Source organism: Choristoneura fumiferana, chromosome 9 (assembly GCF_025370935.1).
Source record: "Choristoneura fumiferana chromosome 9, NRCan_CFum_1, whole genome shotgun sequence".
Taxonomy (NCBI): domain Eukaryota; kingdom Metazoa; phylum Arthropoda; class Insecta; order Lepidoptera; family Tortricidae; genus Choristoneura; species Choristoneura fumiferana.
In genome coordinates this window covers 8,722,373-8,740,081 of record NC_133480.1, presented here as the reverse complement: position 1 = coordinate 8,740,081, position 17,709 = coordinate 8,722,373, and the positions used below count along the sequence as shown (strand labels likewise).

Sequence of the window (17,709 nt, the reverse complement as noted above, 5' to 3'; positions counted from 1 at the left end):
TATCATAATTTTCTCGAAGCCTTTTAAAATGAAACTGGGCTCATTGAAATCGATACGTGACCGGCGCGTACGCATAGAAATGTGATTACGCGTCGCGCAAACTCAAATAGAGACTGTTTGCTTAGTTGCCGGTCCTAGAAAGTAAGACGTCTGTACCTACTAAGCTAAGTCTAGTTGAATAAAATACAATTGATGTAGATAAATTTTGTAAAATACATACACACACACACACACACACATACACACGAATAGCGGTCAATCTTACAGCACCCCCTATTTTTCATCGGGTGTTAAAAGCAAGGAACGTCCAAAGAAGTCCACTAAATCTTACTCAATCACGAAACTCGTAGAAATAATTAGACATGCCCGCAAATATTCACACCTTATATTTCCTTATACGTACCTACTCGTACATACTAATGTCAAACTTGTATCTATTCAAAAGAGTATACAGCGTACATTGAGGCTGAGAATGCAACATAATTTAAATGTTAATTGTTCACAGCTCAGCGACCTCCAATACGATTAGATACATCTATCAAATTCAGCAAGAATGTGACAAGCGTTAAGTATTCAAAAACTTGATACAGAAGCTTCTAAAAAATATTCATAAATGTAACGTTAAGTGTTAATTAAAGATGGTTCTCATATTAGTATCAGTAGGTAATTAACAATCGTGCGACTACGATGCATTTCATGCTCGCACGCAACGTAAACACTTGCAAATGTTTGTAATTATTACACCTGTGCTATGGAAGCTACTCGTAAATTGAGCCTCGCGATAACCGTACCAAATATTTAAAGACGAAGTTAATATTAAATTATTTATCGTCCAAGTTCATCCACTTCTACTCAGTGATGTAGTTTTGATGACAATGCAAGTATTCTTTTAAAAAATGCTTGAATTAAATAAATATTTTTTTATAAAGAGCTATAAATTTACGAGTACCTACTTATATTTCAAAACGCAACTCGCATCCCTTGCGGGTAAGGGGGAGGGGCACTTAAAAATGTTAAACATTAAAGTTACGTTTTTTGCACTCAGTTTAATAGCTACTTTTTATTCTGGCAAAATGCAGTTTTCGCCTGACAGCCAACAGCTATCGGAGTTTAGCTATTTGAGGGCCATAGAATCTATTCAGCATAGTAAAAAACCAAAATTTCTTACACACAGCCTTATCTTAATTAATGTAAAAACCATTTTAATATTCTATAAACTTTGTTTCGTTGGCCAACCGATTTTATTTCATTGAGTTTAAGTGAGTAGCTTTGTTTTACGGTACCCTGCACTGCAGGCCTGCGTATTTATAACATTTTGTATTTTTCTCGATAAAACCTGAAAAAATTTGGGGGCCATATTCTAATTTGCCCCGCCGTTTCCCGAGTTACTTAACTAAGCCATTGCACAGTATACGCAGAATAACTTGTGGACAAAAGTTATATCTTATTATTTGTGTTCAACTTTATATCTGTTAGGGTGTCAAATAAACTGCGCAGTCCAATTAGTAGAGTCAAAATTTGTGGTTATGATTCATAATAAGTAATAGTACAATTCAGGCGCGATTCAAGTCCTCAAAAAAGGTTGTGGTTACAGCCAAGTCCACAGATATAGATTCTATATCTGTGGCCAAGTCCAAGCCACCCAAAAATCGGCCAAGTGCGAGTCGGAGTACAAACTCGCTCATGAACAATCATGACTCATGAACGACTTTTGAAAATGTGTCGTTACTAGTCTATTTGGATTGTGGGCATGCCCTTCGTGCCCACAACGGTGGATCCGCCCTTGAGTACAAATTGTACAAAGTTACAAGTAGTACAAGTACTTGAGAAGACACCGCGAAATTGTGTTTTTTACTCAACCTCAATAATTTTCACCCTTCATTCTTATTTCTAGTCCATAAAACTGCACATCTGCTGTATATTAACTTATAACGCACCGGTTAGTCAACTCCCAACAATGACGCCTACACGCGATAATGTCAACGTCGAATGTTCAACTTCAACATAACTTCAAATGCGTGGGAATCGGCGTTTGAATTCACTAGTGAAATTTTATCTCGGTTGAAAACAGAATTTGAGAACGACGGTATTTTAACGACTGTTAACTAGTTTTTACTGTTGAGCTAGTCCCAATAGCCCGGTTAAGCTGGACCGATCTGGGAATTCGACACTATTCGTTTTTTGCTAAAGGTAAAAGCCAGGTACTTACATAACTAGTGCTTCTTCTTCTCTTTTAAAATATGGCTTTTCTGTCCTAATAAAAAGGAAAATTTCGCCAGTGTCAAGTTAAACTCTCTTTGAGAGGCACGTTGTACGGTGATTGTAGTTTTTGCAACTTGATAGTAAAATTCCAGAAACCACGTGGAGACCACTTGCGCATTAAAAAACGTTAGACACGAGAGCAATATAGGATTTTGGGATCACTGTTCACTGTTAAGGGTAATCGCCGCATAAAACTCTATCAAAATTATACTTCAACTAGCCAAAGAAACAGAAATAGCAAAATTAGATATTGTCTACATCCGCCATCTTCGAATGCTACAAATCGAATCCTAACTAGTGCTTGCACTGTAGTAGATTTTTCAGCGTGGAGAGAAATACAGCCTGTCAAATTACTGGCATTTCAGGTATTTTATCTAAACCTAGGGGCTGGCAACGCATCGGCAATCCTCTGGCGGTACGGGTGGCCATGGTTGATGGCGTTCACTTACCTACCATCAGGTGCTAAATATTTACTCATTTGTCTGGTTGTTTCATATAAAAATATCCCTATCTCACCTGTTGCAAAAGTGTAGTAAGGGAATCTTAACTTATTCATGAACATTACTTATAATTTATTTTTAAACTAGCTTTTGCCTGCGACTCCGTTTGCGAAGAATTCCCGCAGGAATTATGAAATTTCCCGATCTAAATCGGCACTCGAAATCGGTTCATAATGATGATGATGAGAGAGCCCGCCATATCGCCTAACCTCGTTTGTCCTAACGTACCTAATGTTTGTACTAGAGATCGATTAAATAAATAATAAATAATATCACGGGACAATTCACACCAATTGACCTAGTCCCAAAGTAAGCTTAGCAAAGCTTGTGTTATGGGTACTAAGAAACGGATAAATATTATACATATTAAACACCCAAGACCCGAGAACAAACATTCGTATTTTTTATACAAATATCTGCCCCGACACGGGAATCGAACCCGGGACCTCAAGCTTCGTAGTCAGGTTCTCTAACCGCTAGGCCATCTGGTCGTCTCCTAGAGATCGATTACGTCCTAACACCTGAAACTGAAAATATTTCAGAACATCTTGTGCGTTGGTTACTTAGAATGGGTGTGTTAGGTTAGGTTTATTTTAGAAATTTTCTGAAAAGCCGATGGCTTTAGTACAATTAACAATTTAGGACAATCGACAATGGAACAAACGTTACATTAGGACAATCGATATGGACCCTGATGATGAGGATGAATATTAGTAAGTGTTAATTCGCGAGTATTAGGTAGGTATAGCCAGTGCAACTGCATCGTGACCATGAGATTGAGCTGTTGCAATGCAAATGGCCTACTTACCACTTGGCACACGGAATCGATGGATACGGACGAGGAATGTGAATTACTGATTAACAATTATGTAAAGTTAAAAATAGTACTCGATACGATTACCTATAACCTATAAGCTTTTGAGTGCTTTTAACTAAATTGTTATCTTAATTTTTTGGGAAATTGCGGATTGAAAAGTCGTTGGTTAATTAATCTTACATATTTTTATCTCTATGTGTGTGTATGTGTTTGTTTGTGTAAATCAAGGGTCGGCAACCTTTTGGCAGACATTGGCCACATAGTGAAAAAATAGATAAAGGCGTGCCGCATTTGTAAGATCATTGTGTATCTAATAGATATTTACCTAGTTACCTATAGGTAGGTACTACGGTACTAGTGATGTTACAAAACAGTCGCGGCGATAGGTCTCAGGCCGCATGCGCCCCGCCCGCCCTGGTGTAAATAATTTCGTCCACCAACCGTTGAATATCGCACTGAGTAATTCAGGTTGATTGATATTTTAAATATAAATGGCATGTGATCATAAAATTCATGACCATATTTACGAGTATGCTTGACCAGTTTGATTACTCCTAAGTCATATAACATTTTATACACTAAGGGGCTCTTTCACCATCCATTGATTAGTGTTAACTGACGGTTAAATGTGATGCCGTCTCCGTCTATTCGAACAAAGCAAATAGAGACGACATCACATTTAACCGTCAGTTAACACTAATCAACGGGTGGTGAAACAGCCCCTTACATTCAAATATACTCTTCAGAAGAGTATAAGCGTCGCTCCTATGTTAATGTACCTACATACTATGAACAATTTTACGTAAATACGTACCTTTAATTTACATGAGTTTATCTTCCACGATTACGCACAGCTTTCTTTCTCCAACAAGATTGCATAAAATCTAGGAAAATATAAATGTAAGATTCAATAAGGAAACTGGGCACCATCCATCGTCACCGATTGCGGTCTACATGTTGTGCAATGTGTTACGTGCTCTTGAGTTTACGATCAGCGATATTATTGAGGTGTCGTTATATTATATTATATGTAACACTATAGTTACCGCGAGATTTAAAGGCGAGTTAAACTTTCTTCTTAACCGCAGCGGTTTAGAAGGCTTTGCTTAATGATGTGCCGCGACGACTTAGTAGTTTGATAGTGGTAGGTTCCGCTGTTAGGGTTGATCAAAGCTGTTTGTGATGTGAAAGAAATAGAGAGAAAGAAAGAAAGAACGAAATTTTTTTTCGTGACAACATGGAAATAAATAATAAAAATTCGCATGACACGAAATCAGCAAAGACCAATGTATGAATAATCAAAGTATCTGTCGCTGTCGGCTGTTATTAACACTTACTTTTCAATTTACTTTGGTTTACATTGCTGGCAATTATAATTTTGTTAGAAAGTTAACAGTTTGAATTTTAGTTTAGTAATTAAATAAATGTCATGGTTTAGTTACAGAAATACGTTACTTTAACCTCCATTAAAAAGCCTGGCTGCCGGTAACACGCTGTATAATAAAAGAGGAGCGACAGTCAGGTGTTAATTCTAATTAGCGTCGACTCACGTTTTGCATCATTTTAGCTTGTCTCTCTCGTACCGCGTAGCATATTCCAAAAGAAATTAAGCTTATATCTTGAGAAAACCCTTACAATTGGACTAGATCTTGTGTGCACTCGCTTATTAGTTGTTCTATGTTTCCAGGTGGAGACGGGTCGTGAAGAGCTAAAGAAGGAGCGGGAGATAATGCAGCTGGTGGCGGGGCTGCAGCTGGGCCCTGATGAGGTGGAGCGGCGCGAGGTGCCCCCACACCTGATGCGAGCAAGGCACGCGCCTAGGTAGGCCATTTTTTACTAGTTGAAAGAACATAAAAGAAATTTCAGTTTCATTGGTCAAATGAAAAAAAAAATGCTTGCGTTTTTAACTGAATACATTTAACTGAATGACAAGTATTTGTATTGTGTTATGCTGTAGCCATTTATAGCCATATACATATGTATTTTACAAAGAATTATATATATATTAAATAGTATTTCTGTTTTACCAATGAAACTCAAGTGGCCCTTATTTTCCTTTGGGCAGTAGGTAGCACCGCTAATACTAATATTCTTTATAGAATTATAAATATAAGTTGAAGTTGATCTACAAGGTGTTAATTAAATAACCGAAACCCTCAGACACACCAAAAATATTTTTTCATTTTAAGTCGGTTGTTTGCATTTATTTTTTAAAACCTTGATTATTTTAAAACGATATTCGTGTCTTTTGCTAAGTCAGTAATTCTACTTCATTTGTAACTCTACACTCCTAATTTTTATTTGTCAGTTGTGCTTTGACGTTTTTTAGAAGAAAATCACATATTGACAGCAAAACGGCCAGTATTAAAATATCGAAATAGTTCGCAACCTCGCTAAAATATTTAATTGGCGCCTATTGTAGTCGTAATTTTTATACTGGGCACAATAAAAAAGGGATTTAAAAACACAAACACAACCCAATTTAAAACATAGGTAGTCTAATCGATTCTATTCTCGATTATGAGAAAACTAAATTCTGGTTTTCAGTTATATAAACAACACCTTGTATAGAAGGATATATCTTCGGAATCAAAATCGTAATGTGTGATTTCTCCCCCTTTTATGAAAAAATAATTAATTAATATATTATTAGACCTTTGTATGAATAATACGAATGTTTAATTTTGTACTCGGGTCTTGGGTGTTTTATTTATAATACGTATTTAAGTATGAATTTATCTATATAAGTATGTTTATCCATTGCCTAGTAGGTACTCATAGTATGAGCTTTGCTTAGTTTGGGACTAGGTCAATTGTAGTCAATTGGCCTATGGTATTTTTATTACTTTTTATTAACCCCCCACGCAAAAAGAGGGGTGTTATAAGTTTGACCGCTATGTGTGTCTGTCTGTGGCACCGTAGCTCTTAAACGGGTGGACCGATTTGAATGCGGTTTTTTTATTTGAAAGCTGGTTTTCTAGCGATGGATCTTAGACATGTTTTATCAAAATCGGTTCAGCCGTTTCAAGATCATCAGCTCTTTTGTTCGCTGCGGTAGGAATCTTAGACGCATACATATTTCAAACATATTTGGGACTTCAAATTTAAAACACCCATGTATGCTATATAACTATGCAAGATTATGGAATTCTCGGCCTGATGCTGCAGACAGGATATACAGAACACTAGTAGGTAAACTCTTGATAAAACCATAGCAGATATATCGTGTTTCGACTCGTTTCGATCAGTATTTGATTCTACATACAATGCAATGGTGGCAACAGGATGAGCTGATGCTGCAGCCAGGATATCCAGCACACCAGTATACTCTTGAAAAAATAATAGCAGATATGTCGTGTTTTATTCCTTTTGATCAGTATTTGATTCTACATACAATACAATGGTGGCAACACACTAGTACACTTTTAAATAAAATAATATATCAAAGTTTAAAAAACATGAAATAAAAAAACTTAAATTAAAAAATTTAAAAAACACCCGACAAAAAAACGCCAGAAAAAATAAAAATAAAAACGCCCAAAAAAACGCGGCTAAAAAGACAACTAAAAAGTAAAAAATAATTATGCACTACCTAGCTGTTGCGTGCGACTTCTCTGCGAAGAATTCGTTTATCCCTATCCCGCGGGGACTATGCTGATTTCCCGCAAAATTAGCCTAGTAAAAAGTGAAATTAGTATAAGTATCTAGTAATATTTTTTTATCTAAGCGTCGTCGATGTCGGAGGACCGCTAAGGTTAATACTTTAAAAAATACAACATATGTACTTTAGTTTCCTGTTTACTTATACTAAATTAACTTAGGCTAATTTATTATTAATTTCTATAAAGACTTGGCACGTTTTTACAGCATGTTTTTGTTGGGATATTGTGGCCACGAATCACGAATACAATACAATGTTTATTAATAGACTTCGTAATGTTCACTCATTTCCTTGAATATATTAAGTAGTAGTATTGATGTACCATCAGCCAAATGGTCTACCACCCTAATGTTGATAATCCTTTGCATTTCATAAAACAATAATGGCAATAGACGTGTCTGTCAACTCGAAAGTTCGACTTTAACGACATATTCGTTTGATAGGAACTTGTTTAAAAATTGATAGACCACTTATTTGGCCGACCGTGCCTCACGACTTAGAACGATGCACCATAATATACAATAAATGGTTGTAAATTATGTATGACTAGCTGTTGCCCACGACTCCGTCTGTGAAAAATTCGTATATCGTTATCCCGCGGGAACTATGCTATTTTGCGGTAAAAAGAACAATTCTAGGTCCTTCCCCGGGACTCAAACTATCTGTATACTGAATTTCATTTAAATCAGTTAAGCGGTTTATATGTGAAAAGGTAATAAATAAACAAACTTACAAATTTCGCATTTATGACATTAGTGGAATTACATTTCAGTATGTGCATAACCATGATTTTTTATTGCGCACGGGGTATGAAGGAAGGATTCATTATTACCTTAAGTTATGTTCATCATCATCATCATCATCATCCCAGCCTATATACGTCCCACTGCTGGGCACAGGCCTCCTCTCAGAACAAGAGGGCTTGGGCCATAGTTCCCACGCGGACGCGGTTAAGTTATGTTATTTACAAATAAATACCCGTTACCCGTAACCGTTAACCGATTTAACTAGCAATTTTTTTAACTAATCTGTGACTAGTATAAATAAAAGTAGAGAGAGAGAGAGAGAGAAAGAAAGAAATAATAATTAAAAAACATCGAATAGTATAAATTGGTTCCCACTAAGCATAATGTTGCGGCAAGCCGCAACGCTGCGCTGTTTTTCAGAGGGACCCATAACAGTAGGCAGTAAGGCCTTACATTAAATTTATAAATGTTTCATCCGTTCCATGTCATGCTAATAATTGCGTTACTTAATTCAGTGTTTAATCTTTAGAATCTAAAGGATATCGATGGTTTGCCAATTTCGAAACTTTGCCTTCGGAGTGAGTTTCGTGCGTGATTGGTTGCGATAGCAGTGGAAGTCGTTTAGTAAATGAGCAGCTCTAATTATCAATTAAGAAGTGCAGTTATGTGCAGCAATGGATGATAATTCTGCCGTTGCTATTTTTAAGTTTGTTTTCTATTGTATGTGAGCCAAGGATACAAACGAAATCGTAACATGTTTTTAGAAAATACTCAAATGATATTTTCTGAAATAAAGACGAGTAGGTAGACGTACGAGTGCTGGTCACTGTCCCATTGTTTTATGGCAGTAGCGATACAGGTCTGCAGGATGTCAAGTATTAGGCATTAGCTTGTCAAAAACTAGTACATTTACCTTAAAAGAGTCTTCTACGGCATATTTGCATAATTTGCTTTTACATTTATATGTATTTATATATGCAAACACGTAACTGCACTTTAACTATTCTTATTTATCATGAAATTAGCTTGCTGAATTCAATTCTGTGCATGTTCTGCGGGAATTTTGCTCTTTCTGAGGATAAAATGACTATGATGATCAGGGACAGTGTAGCTTTTATCAGTGAAAGAATTAAAAGTAAAGTTTTATAGACAACCCTCATCGCGTCTAAACCATTGAACCAATTTAGATGAAATTCGGTCTCATTGACATCTATGTACCTTACAGCACTAGACTGGCTGTTTGGAACAAAACGCGCGGCGCATCAAACATCAATATTACTTTGACACAATCCCTGTCACGGACGTCAACAGACTATAGTGAACCGTTCACAAAGCCGCGCTGTGAACTAATTCTGTGCGCCGTTTTGATGTAAGCAACATGCAGTCTATACATATTTGTCGATGTTCGGTATACAGATAGTTTGAGTCCCGGAGAAGGACATAGGATAGTTATAGCCCGAAAAATTGCACAGTTCCCGCGGGATAAGGATAAACCAATTCTACGCGGACCGAGTCGCGGGTAACAGCTACTATAGATCATAATTATAGTGCAGACTGCTCTAAACTTGATTGTTTACGCTAATGACAAATTCAATTTACTGACAGCTTATTCTTTCTAATTCCAGATAACACGACCTCGCTTGCGGCACCTACCAGCGGATCCAAGAACTTACTTTCTACAGGATAGCTGCGCGTGCGTCCTGCCGGAAACAGCCGATTCACCCCGATATGGTCCGAAACACGTTTATATCGACCAAATGACAACTGCGTACCGTCGAGCTTTAAATCTTTGCTGTAAAGGCGAAACTGCTTTGTACAATGTGGCTGTAACCGTAAGTTTTACGGCGTAGCATAACCGTTGCCAAATCGATTGATGAATATAATTGGCGGTTTGGCACGATCGTAATTGGATAGATATATTGTAAGCGAGTATATTTACTTACAAAATATGCATTCGAGCATTCGATCGAATCGAGCAAGTGTTAGATAATAAGGCCTGTAGCTCTTGTAATGCCATGGCCGATGAGACGAAGGAGACTCGGCTCGCCACTCAATTCCTGGGGCTGACCCTAGTCCAGTTTGGGGGTCTCCTTATATACACTTGTTCGAGTCTTGTAAGTAGGTATAGTCCGGATCTTAGTCATGGTGGATTATAATGTCTGGATATGCCCACACCTATAACGAGGATGACATCTCCACAGACACCTAGATATCTGGGACTGATTGATACTATTCGTCATATAAAGCTTGAGCCATGAGCTATTTTCGTGGGTACAACTTTAATTTAAAATCCTATGAGCCATTTAAAACTAAAAGCGTTTATTTAGTTTGATAATCTTGTGTATTAAATGTATGCGTGTTTAAGTATTTTATGCCAAAATAATGAATGTTTTCATTTTATAATCCACTTATAAAAAAATATATACAACGAGGGTAGATTGACAACGAATCAGTGTAAACCGGTTTAATCTGACTCGGTTAGGACAGTTTCAGTCACCTTTTTTTGTAAAATATATATGAGTATGTAATGTTTCATGTGGCGAAAACGCAACAAAATTTTGTACCATAATTATAGCTTCCGGGACTCGAAATGAAAAGTAGCGTTTAAATATTTTGCTAACGTCTTCTGTCTTGCTAATGTCTTCTTTACTGTACTTAATTTTCAATCCATCTAGTGAAGACTAGCCCTTATTTCATTTCATCAATGAGCCCAAAGTACCCGTAGTTGTTTCGGTCTAAACGCCGCAGAAAAGCCCTTATATTTAAATGCATGATTCACTTAATATCAACCAAGGAATAATTACAAAACGCATGTGTAAGCTAGTTAGTTATAATTAGGTGTATTTCTCAATTAGGATATTGAGAAGAGTCTATAACATACAATTGTCTTTGTAAGAGAAGTTAACGGCCTGTTTACAATTACGCGCGACGAGCGGCTGGGCGAACGTTTTCTCTGGTTATTCCGTGCTCTGCCAGGTAACCACTGTGTAGCGAGCGTCTTGATCGCGCAATGAACACAGAACACGCTAGCTCTGTTGCCAGTAGCGCCTAGTCGTAGTGGGGCTGTTAGGGTTGCTAGTAAACAGCAGTAATCGTGTTAGTTCTATATTCAAGCTAGTGTAACATTATTTGATTATGACAAAAACCCATTTACTCCATTTTTGAGGTTTGCACGTACATAAAAATGGAAAATAATTTTATGCTAGCAGTATGAAAAAATAATGATCTTATTCCTCCATCTCCCTTTTCCCAACGGACTTCCAGGCGGGGGTAGCGTCTTCACCCTTATGTAGTTAGTGTTCCGTTAGCCCGCACGAAGCAGTTTGCTTCATCTTTCATAATGCGAACTGCTAAAGAATTGAATTCGCTCCCGTCGTCTGTATTTCCGGATAAATAAAATCTAGGGCTCTTCAATGCTAGAGTGAATAGGCTGTTACTGAACCAGTGAGATACACCTTTGGCCTCATCTGCACTTAACATCAGGTGAGATAGGGGTCAATCACGGTCAGTTATATGTAAAAAGAAACAGTAAAATATTGTAAATGCGTGTCTGTTCAAATTTCATTGAGTACAGACCGCCAAAAGCGTCGTTTCAGTATTTAGGACCTAGACGACGATTTACTACATCTGTACATTTAATAAACTGCTACTATTACTGCTGCCTAGCGACCTGTAGAGTAGAGAATAGTGAAATGTTTGTACAAAATAGTATTTGGAGTGGTGCAGGAATTGTATATACATAGTTCTTTAGAAATGGCCGTCAATGAAAACAAAGATGTCTATGTGGATGTATATGTTAAACCATTTGACACGTCTCACCATCTATAGATCGGCTTCACAGTAAATGTTATAATGATTTTCTTTACCAGCTAGTCTGATAGTTTAGGGTTTATTCGATATCCTTGTCACGGAATATGTCGCTGATGTTACACAGTTAATTCAAACATTTGATTATTCAAATAGGCTTTATAGCCTTGCAAAGATTTTTTGCCCGTAGTGTCCATTCTGGACAACGTCACGTCTTTGACACTATATTCTTTAAAAGTTAACTATACAAAGGGTAAGAAAGTCGTAATAAGACGTACTGTGCAAAGGTTCTAGGTGAGTTCTACTGTGGGTAACAATTACTTCTTGACTTTTGATTGTCAGAAGCACTTATGATTTGATTTTGTTCCCAAGTACCTACGGGTTTATTGTAAGAATGACAACATGTTTTTACTATTTTCGACCATTTCTAAACAAAAATACTTTAAGTACCTAAGTAACTGAAATCGTAAAACATTCCATATATTCGTTGTTAACTGCATTTGTTATTTTATAACACATATACAACGATTTATTAAACTTAGATATATAATACATTTGAATAAATAGTGTGAAATGCATGTGAAATACGAAATTAAATTTAATATGTGTATGTATATAATTTCTCGAATAATGGATTATAAACACATTATAAATATGTAAATGTAGGGTTCCTACATTATTGTCATTTAGGCTATGAGTGCCATTAACGTTATTCGTTGGGTTTAAAAAGTAATTATAATAAATATAATCTTTAAATTGTTAAGTTTTACAATGTATAAAACATTCCATTGTATATAGGTAGAAATGTTTTAGAAATAAATAAATCTTTAATCTTTTCAACGAATAGACAACGATGTATTCAATCCATATTAAGTATAATTTTTATTTAATAAAATAGTCGTTAATAATATTTTATTTTTCATTTTAGCTTTAGTAGTTCCTATTCATTATGCTTGCCGTGCCTGGTTTTGGAATAGGACTGTTGTATTTTCCTTTGAGCGTCGTAACAATGCGACTTGTGTGGGTAGACAAATGATATTATGCTCCGAAGCGTTTTGATTTACTATATATACTAATATTTTGACGAAGAAACAAGGTAATGAGATCTAAAACAGTAGGTAAATATATTGGTTTTTGTGTGTATCCATTCGGCAATAATAGAACGTGTTTCTACCCTTTGGACAAAGATGAATAGAAGGAACGTGTTGATTAGGGTATTTGTAATATATGTACAAAGCATCATCATACCGAAGGTCACAGTATTAACGAAGAAATTACTGATTTACGATTTGCTGATTTACTACAGAAGGCAACAAACTCTTTATTGTATTAAATAATTAAACGAACAAAATTGACAAGCAATATAACATAAAGGCCTAGGAGAAAACATTAAAGAAAAAAAAAACAAAACTATCTGCTGATTTACTGATTTTTGATTCTTTGGAACAGCCTGTATGAAGTTTTTATACAGATTGAGGTGTTTGCGTTATCTAGTGTAATCTATATCTGTGGTCACGCCATTGCTATACGAGGTGTTTATTAAATAACTGAAAACCTGAAAGTAGTTTTCTCAGTACCGAGAGTAACTTTAATTACACTATATTTTAATTCAGGTTATATTACAACATAAGTATTATAATTTTTTTTTATTCTAATCTAATTAATCAATCAAATAATTTTCAAAAATTAGAACATTCCTGAGAAGGAACTCTAATACTCGAGATTTCGGTCATTGCCCACACCAAGTCCAGACGCTGGACAATAGTACAACAGGACAACGTGCCTCTACTCTCTGGACTCCAGAGAGTAGAGGCACGTTGTTTATACTCTTACCTTCTACCTATCTTACCACATCTGAATCAAGTGCTAATTGACGTTTCACGGTCGCTTTAAAACGAAAAAGTTTTGTCAATATCTTAATTTGTATCAACATTACAACCTAAACCCTCTAGCATTGGCTTACTCATTACTGAGAATATTTTTATTTTTTTATTTGTATACGCCTATATTACAATAACTATGAATGGAACCGGCAGTTTAGCCAGCTAAAATGTGTAAAAGGATGAACTGTATAATTGTGAATTTTTACTCTCACGACTCAACCAAAACGATCAATAACGACAACTAAACAAAGAATGACATAGCCATAATAATATTATAAATGAGAAAGTGTGTGCGTCTATCACGTCGAAATTGACGTGATTTTTGGCATAGAGATAGTTTATAGGCCAGAGAGTGACATAGGCTACTTTTTATCGCAAAAAAATGCACAGTTCCCGAGGGAACAGCGCGCGATAACCGAATTCCACGCGGGCGAAGCCGCGGGCAAAAGCTAGTATACAATAAAAAATCTATATAAAACCACTAAAACGTATAAAAATGTAAGGAGTTTGCTACACCAACCTTAATATAACTGATACAAAACAGCGCCATCTGCTAGAATAAGCAGCAAATGCACAAAACATAATATAAATATTTTATAGGAATGACGCTGCAGCAAGCTGGAATTCGTTCATAAGAAGAGGTAAGACGGCGAAGTGAAAGTTAAGCAACTTTAGCAGTTTGATAGTGTGCGCTGTGTCTCATAGATGGCGCGTTGAACTCGCAAGCTACGTCTAATAGGTGTACAGCCCAACAAATTGAATCATTCATGACCCAGGGTGGAACCTTTTAGTAATTAATTTAACTATGATTTCCTTGTCAAAAGTATGAGATGTTAACATGACATTAGTAGCACAAAGGTTCCACCCTGGGTCTTGATTTAATTTGTTCGACTGTACGTATCTGACAGTAGCGAGAAGTGAACATTTTCTTTAGGAAACCCCTTTGACTAAGGAGATCAATGTATTCTCCTAACTCTTTAGGAAACCCCGATAGTGAGACAAGCATACCAGTTACCTTTAACTAACTAGTCACCACGATGTCACGTAACAAATTTAGGCACCACAGGTGCGGCAGGTACGTATGATAAAATCCATCCGATAGATAATCCATATATTTCGAGATCTCTACCCTAACAAAGCTGCAGAGAAAGTTACCACCTGCTGTCCTTATCTCCATAAATAAAAATGAATTGTAAAATTGTGTTGCTAAGCGCAAATTTCGGGAACGGCTGGACCTCAGATTGCTGGACCGATTTCACTATTATTTTTTGTTGTGTTCGTTATTGTCAGGAGGTTTTTATGGGAGAAAATTTAGAAATATTACAACGGATTAACAGCTAGTACCAAATAAAAATGTAGCTACTCCTAGCGGCATCTAGCGAGCAAATATAGAAACTCCAAATCCTACATCGCGCCATCGAAGTTTCTCAACTTAGACGTATATATATAACTTCTGACGCTGTTAATTCGGACTTCGGTCCCCAGGCATAACATCTGCCTGCAGAGAGATCTCGATTGTAGCCTCTCCCCACAAAAAATAAAAACAAAGTTTTGTGAGTGCCAAGCGAGGCTGGTAATACCACCCTTCGTCACGGTATAAGCAAATAGTTGCACGAAACAAGTGTAACCAAACTGCGTCAAGCAAATTGCTTGAGCTACACTCGAGGCGAAGCGTAGTTTTTCTCGTCCTCACTTGGCTCACATAAAATTCTGTTATATTTTATTGCTTTTTATTTGGTCTAATAATCATTATTATCATATCAGCCGTGAACATATTTTTGTTAGGACGCCGGCGTTAGAATGTTGTTTTCCCCTCTCCACTCGTGGACGCCGTAGAAACCGGCTGAGGGATAATACCAGAGGATGGGCCACAGCGTCTTCTTGGCAACCCTTCCTCCCCTATGCCTATATTGCGCTCACCCACTTGCCAAGCGTGGCGAGTATTGGGAACCCCCCTCCCTTCATGATGATGATGTACATGATCGCAATGAGGGCTATCGCGTATGAATTCGCCGCTAGAGGCGCTAGTGTAGCGTAAGGTCTCGGAAATGTCAAATCTCATAGTTTTTGGGTGAGCTACGTGGGTTTGTTTATAATTAGAATAATTTTGTGAATATTTTGCATTACCTGAAATTAATTATGGCAATTATGCGTTACGGAGCAATGAATGTCTGTGTTTTGAGACCGTTTTGTCTTTCGGAAACTTTTGTCCTCCCTTTTTTTCCGAACAAAACGGGACTACGCAACACTGTGGTTGCTCGATATATTTATGGTACGGTTTTAAGGTGTATTAAATATGATTTTAATCTAAACTTTGTTTTCACACCCGTAATAACAGACTTTGAAAGCCACACTTAAAACCTCACGCAACAGTGGCGCCATCTATAAAGACAAAAAACGATAGCCCTCATTCGGGTATAGTCTCTGCAGCTGAATGTACCGAGTGAAGCTTGACCTGCTGACCCTCACGTAAGTGAATGTTAGATTTTTATTTTTTTTGATTTTAGTCAACTCTACAACCAACATCCGTTGATATTACGTAAGTCATTTTTGTTTTATTTATTTAAAGCTATCGGTCTGACCACTACCGCGCGCGATTGTCGGCGTGGCGAACGTTTTCTCTATAGATTGTGCGTGTTGCTAGGAAAGTGCCTACTTTGTAGGACACAGCCCGAAATATTAACCGATTCGTCATGCGGAGCTTTTTTGTCGAGTTTAGCCCGACATGTTTCGGGCTAATCCGTAGCCCTTCCTCTTCGGAGCAACGCGACTCGGCGCTGCTGCAACACGCGCACTACTCGCCCCCGCTCTGCTCGCGCGACTACCCGACGAAACTGATACCGGCGCACAACTACCCGCGTTTTCATCGTCATTTTCATTATAACTGTTAAATGTAGGGTAGCACACAACACCAACAACATCGCTCTGCTAAGCGGAGCTGATTTGAATCGGACACCATGGAAGCCGAAAACACTAGTTGGAATAGGAGGCCACAAATGTGGTGAAAAGTCGACGTGCAATAAAACAATAAATTAAAAAAATCAAAAAACCCGACTGCCTTAAAAATACTAAAAAGAAGAAAACAACTATAGTGGGCTAGAACTTTGTTAAGTAGCTAACTTAAGTTCAACAGTCGGGACCCATTAGGCAAGAATTTTTGAGCGTCACGATTGAAATGGGCCACCGCCCATAAACATCTGCAACACCAGGGGTATTGCAGACGCGTTGCCAACCTAGAGGCCTAAGATGGGATACCTCACGTGCCAGTAACTTCACCGGCTGCCTTACGCCGAAACACAACAGTGCAGTTCACGGCAGGATCAGCGAGCAAGATGGTGGTAGCAATCCGGGCGGACCTTGCACAAGGTCCTACCACCTGCAAAACCTAATGACTTAATCAAATGATCACCCAGATTGCTATTATGTCCACACATAACTAAATTTTTTAAGTTTAACACACGCACTTTAAGTAAGAGGTAGCCAAATATTAGCTGTTAATATGTTGAAAGTAGACTGACACGTAGATTTTATGTATATGTAATTTCTGTGACGCAATAATTCTATGCATTGTACCTAGTTGATATTATTACATTATGCAAGTCCAAAATGTATGAGACTCATTATTTTTCTTTCTTTCTATGCATTGTTGGTCACGCCAGTTATATTTTAGAAATGATATTGTACTTTATTGTTAAGTTTCTGTTAGGTTAAGAATCTCCTTATGTCGCTAATTTTTTTAGTCTAAATTTTTTTGTAACAAAAAATGGAATCGACTACAAAAACCTTGAAATTAATTTTCTAGGTACCTACTAGCTTGAAGTCGGTGCCAGCACGACCCAGCAGGAGCGATTGAAGCCCAATATAGTAAGGTATGTAGGTGAGGTAGACAACTATTGTTCCACTGCTGCTGGCTCTTGCTGAGGCAGCGACTTCAAGCTAGGTTAAAAAAAAATCTTTATTTCTCACTTTTTAGTGATTTGTAACCAAAGTACATCTCACAATGATTCCAAACACGGCTTAGTTACGTTGCTTT

General features: G+C 37.2%; 1 protein-coding gene across 2 annotated transcripts in view; it reads left to right on the top strand.

Moving 5' to 3' along the window:
• LOC141431139 (uncharacterized) overlaps window positions 1-12,703 on the top strand; it is a 64,192-nt gene extending 51,489 nt beyond the window's left edge. The window contains exons 2-3 of one of the 2 annotated variants that reach the window (XM_074092163.1): window positions 5,267-5,400; window positions 9,612-12,703. In XM_074092163.1, coding sequence (XP_073948264.1) covers window positions 5,267-5,400; window positions 9,612-9,615 — 138 coding nt within the window. In that variant the 3' untranslated portion in view covers window positions 9,616-12,703. Of the gene's footprint in view, window positions 1-5,266; window positions 5,405-9,611 lie in introns of those variants that run through there. The other variant, XM_074092165.1, reaches the window with a different exon arrangement.
• The last annotated feature ends 5,006 nt before the right edge of the window (window positions 12,704-17,709 follow it).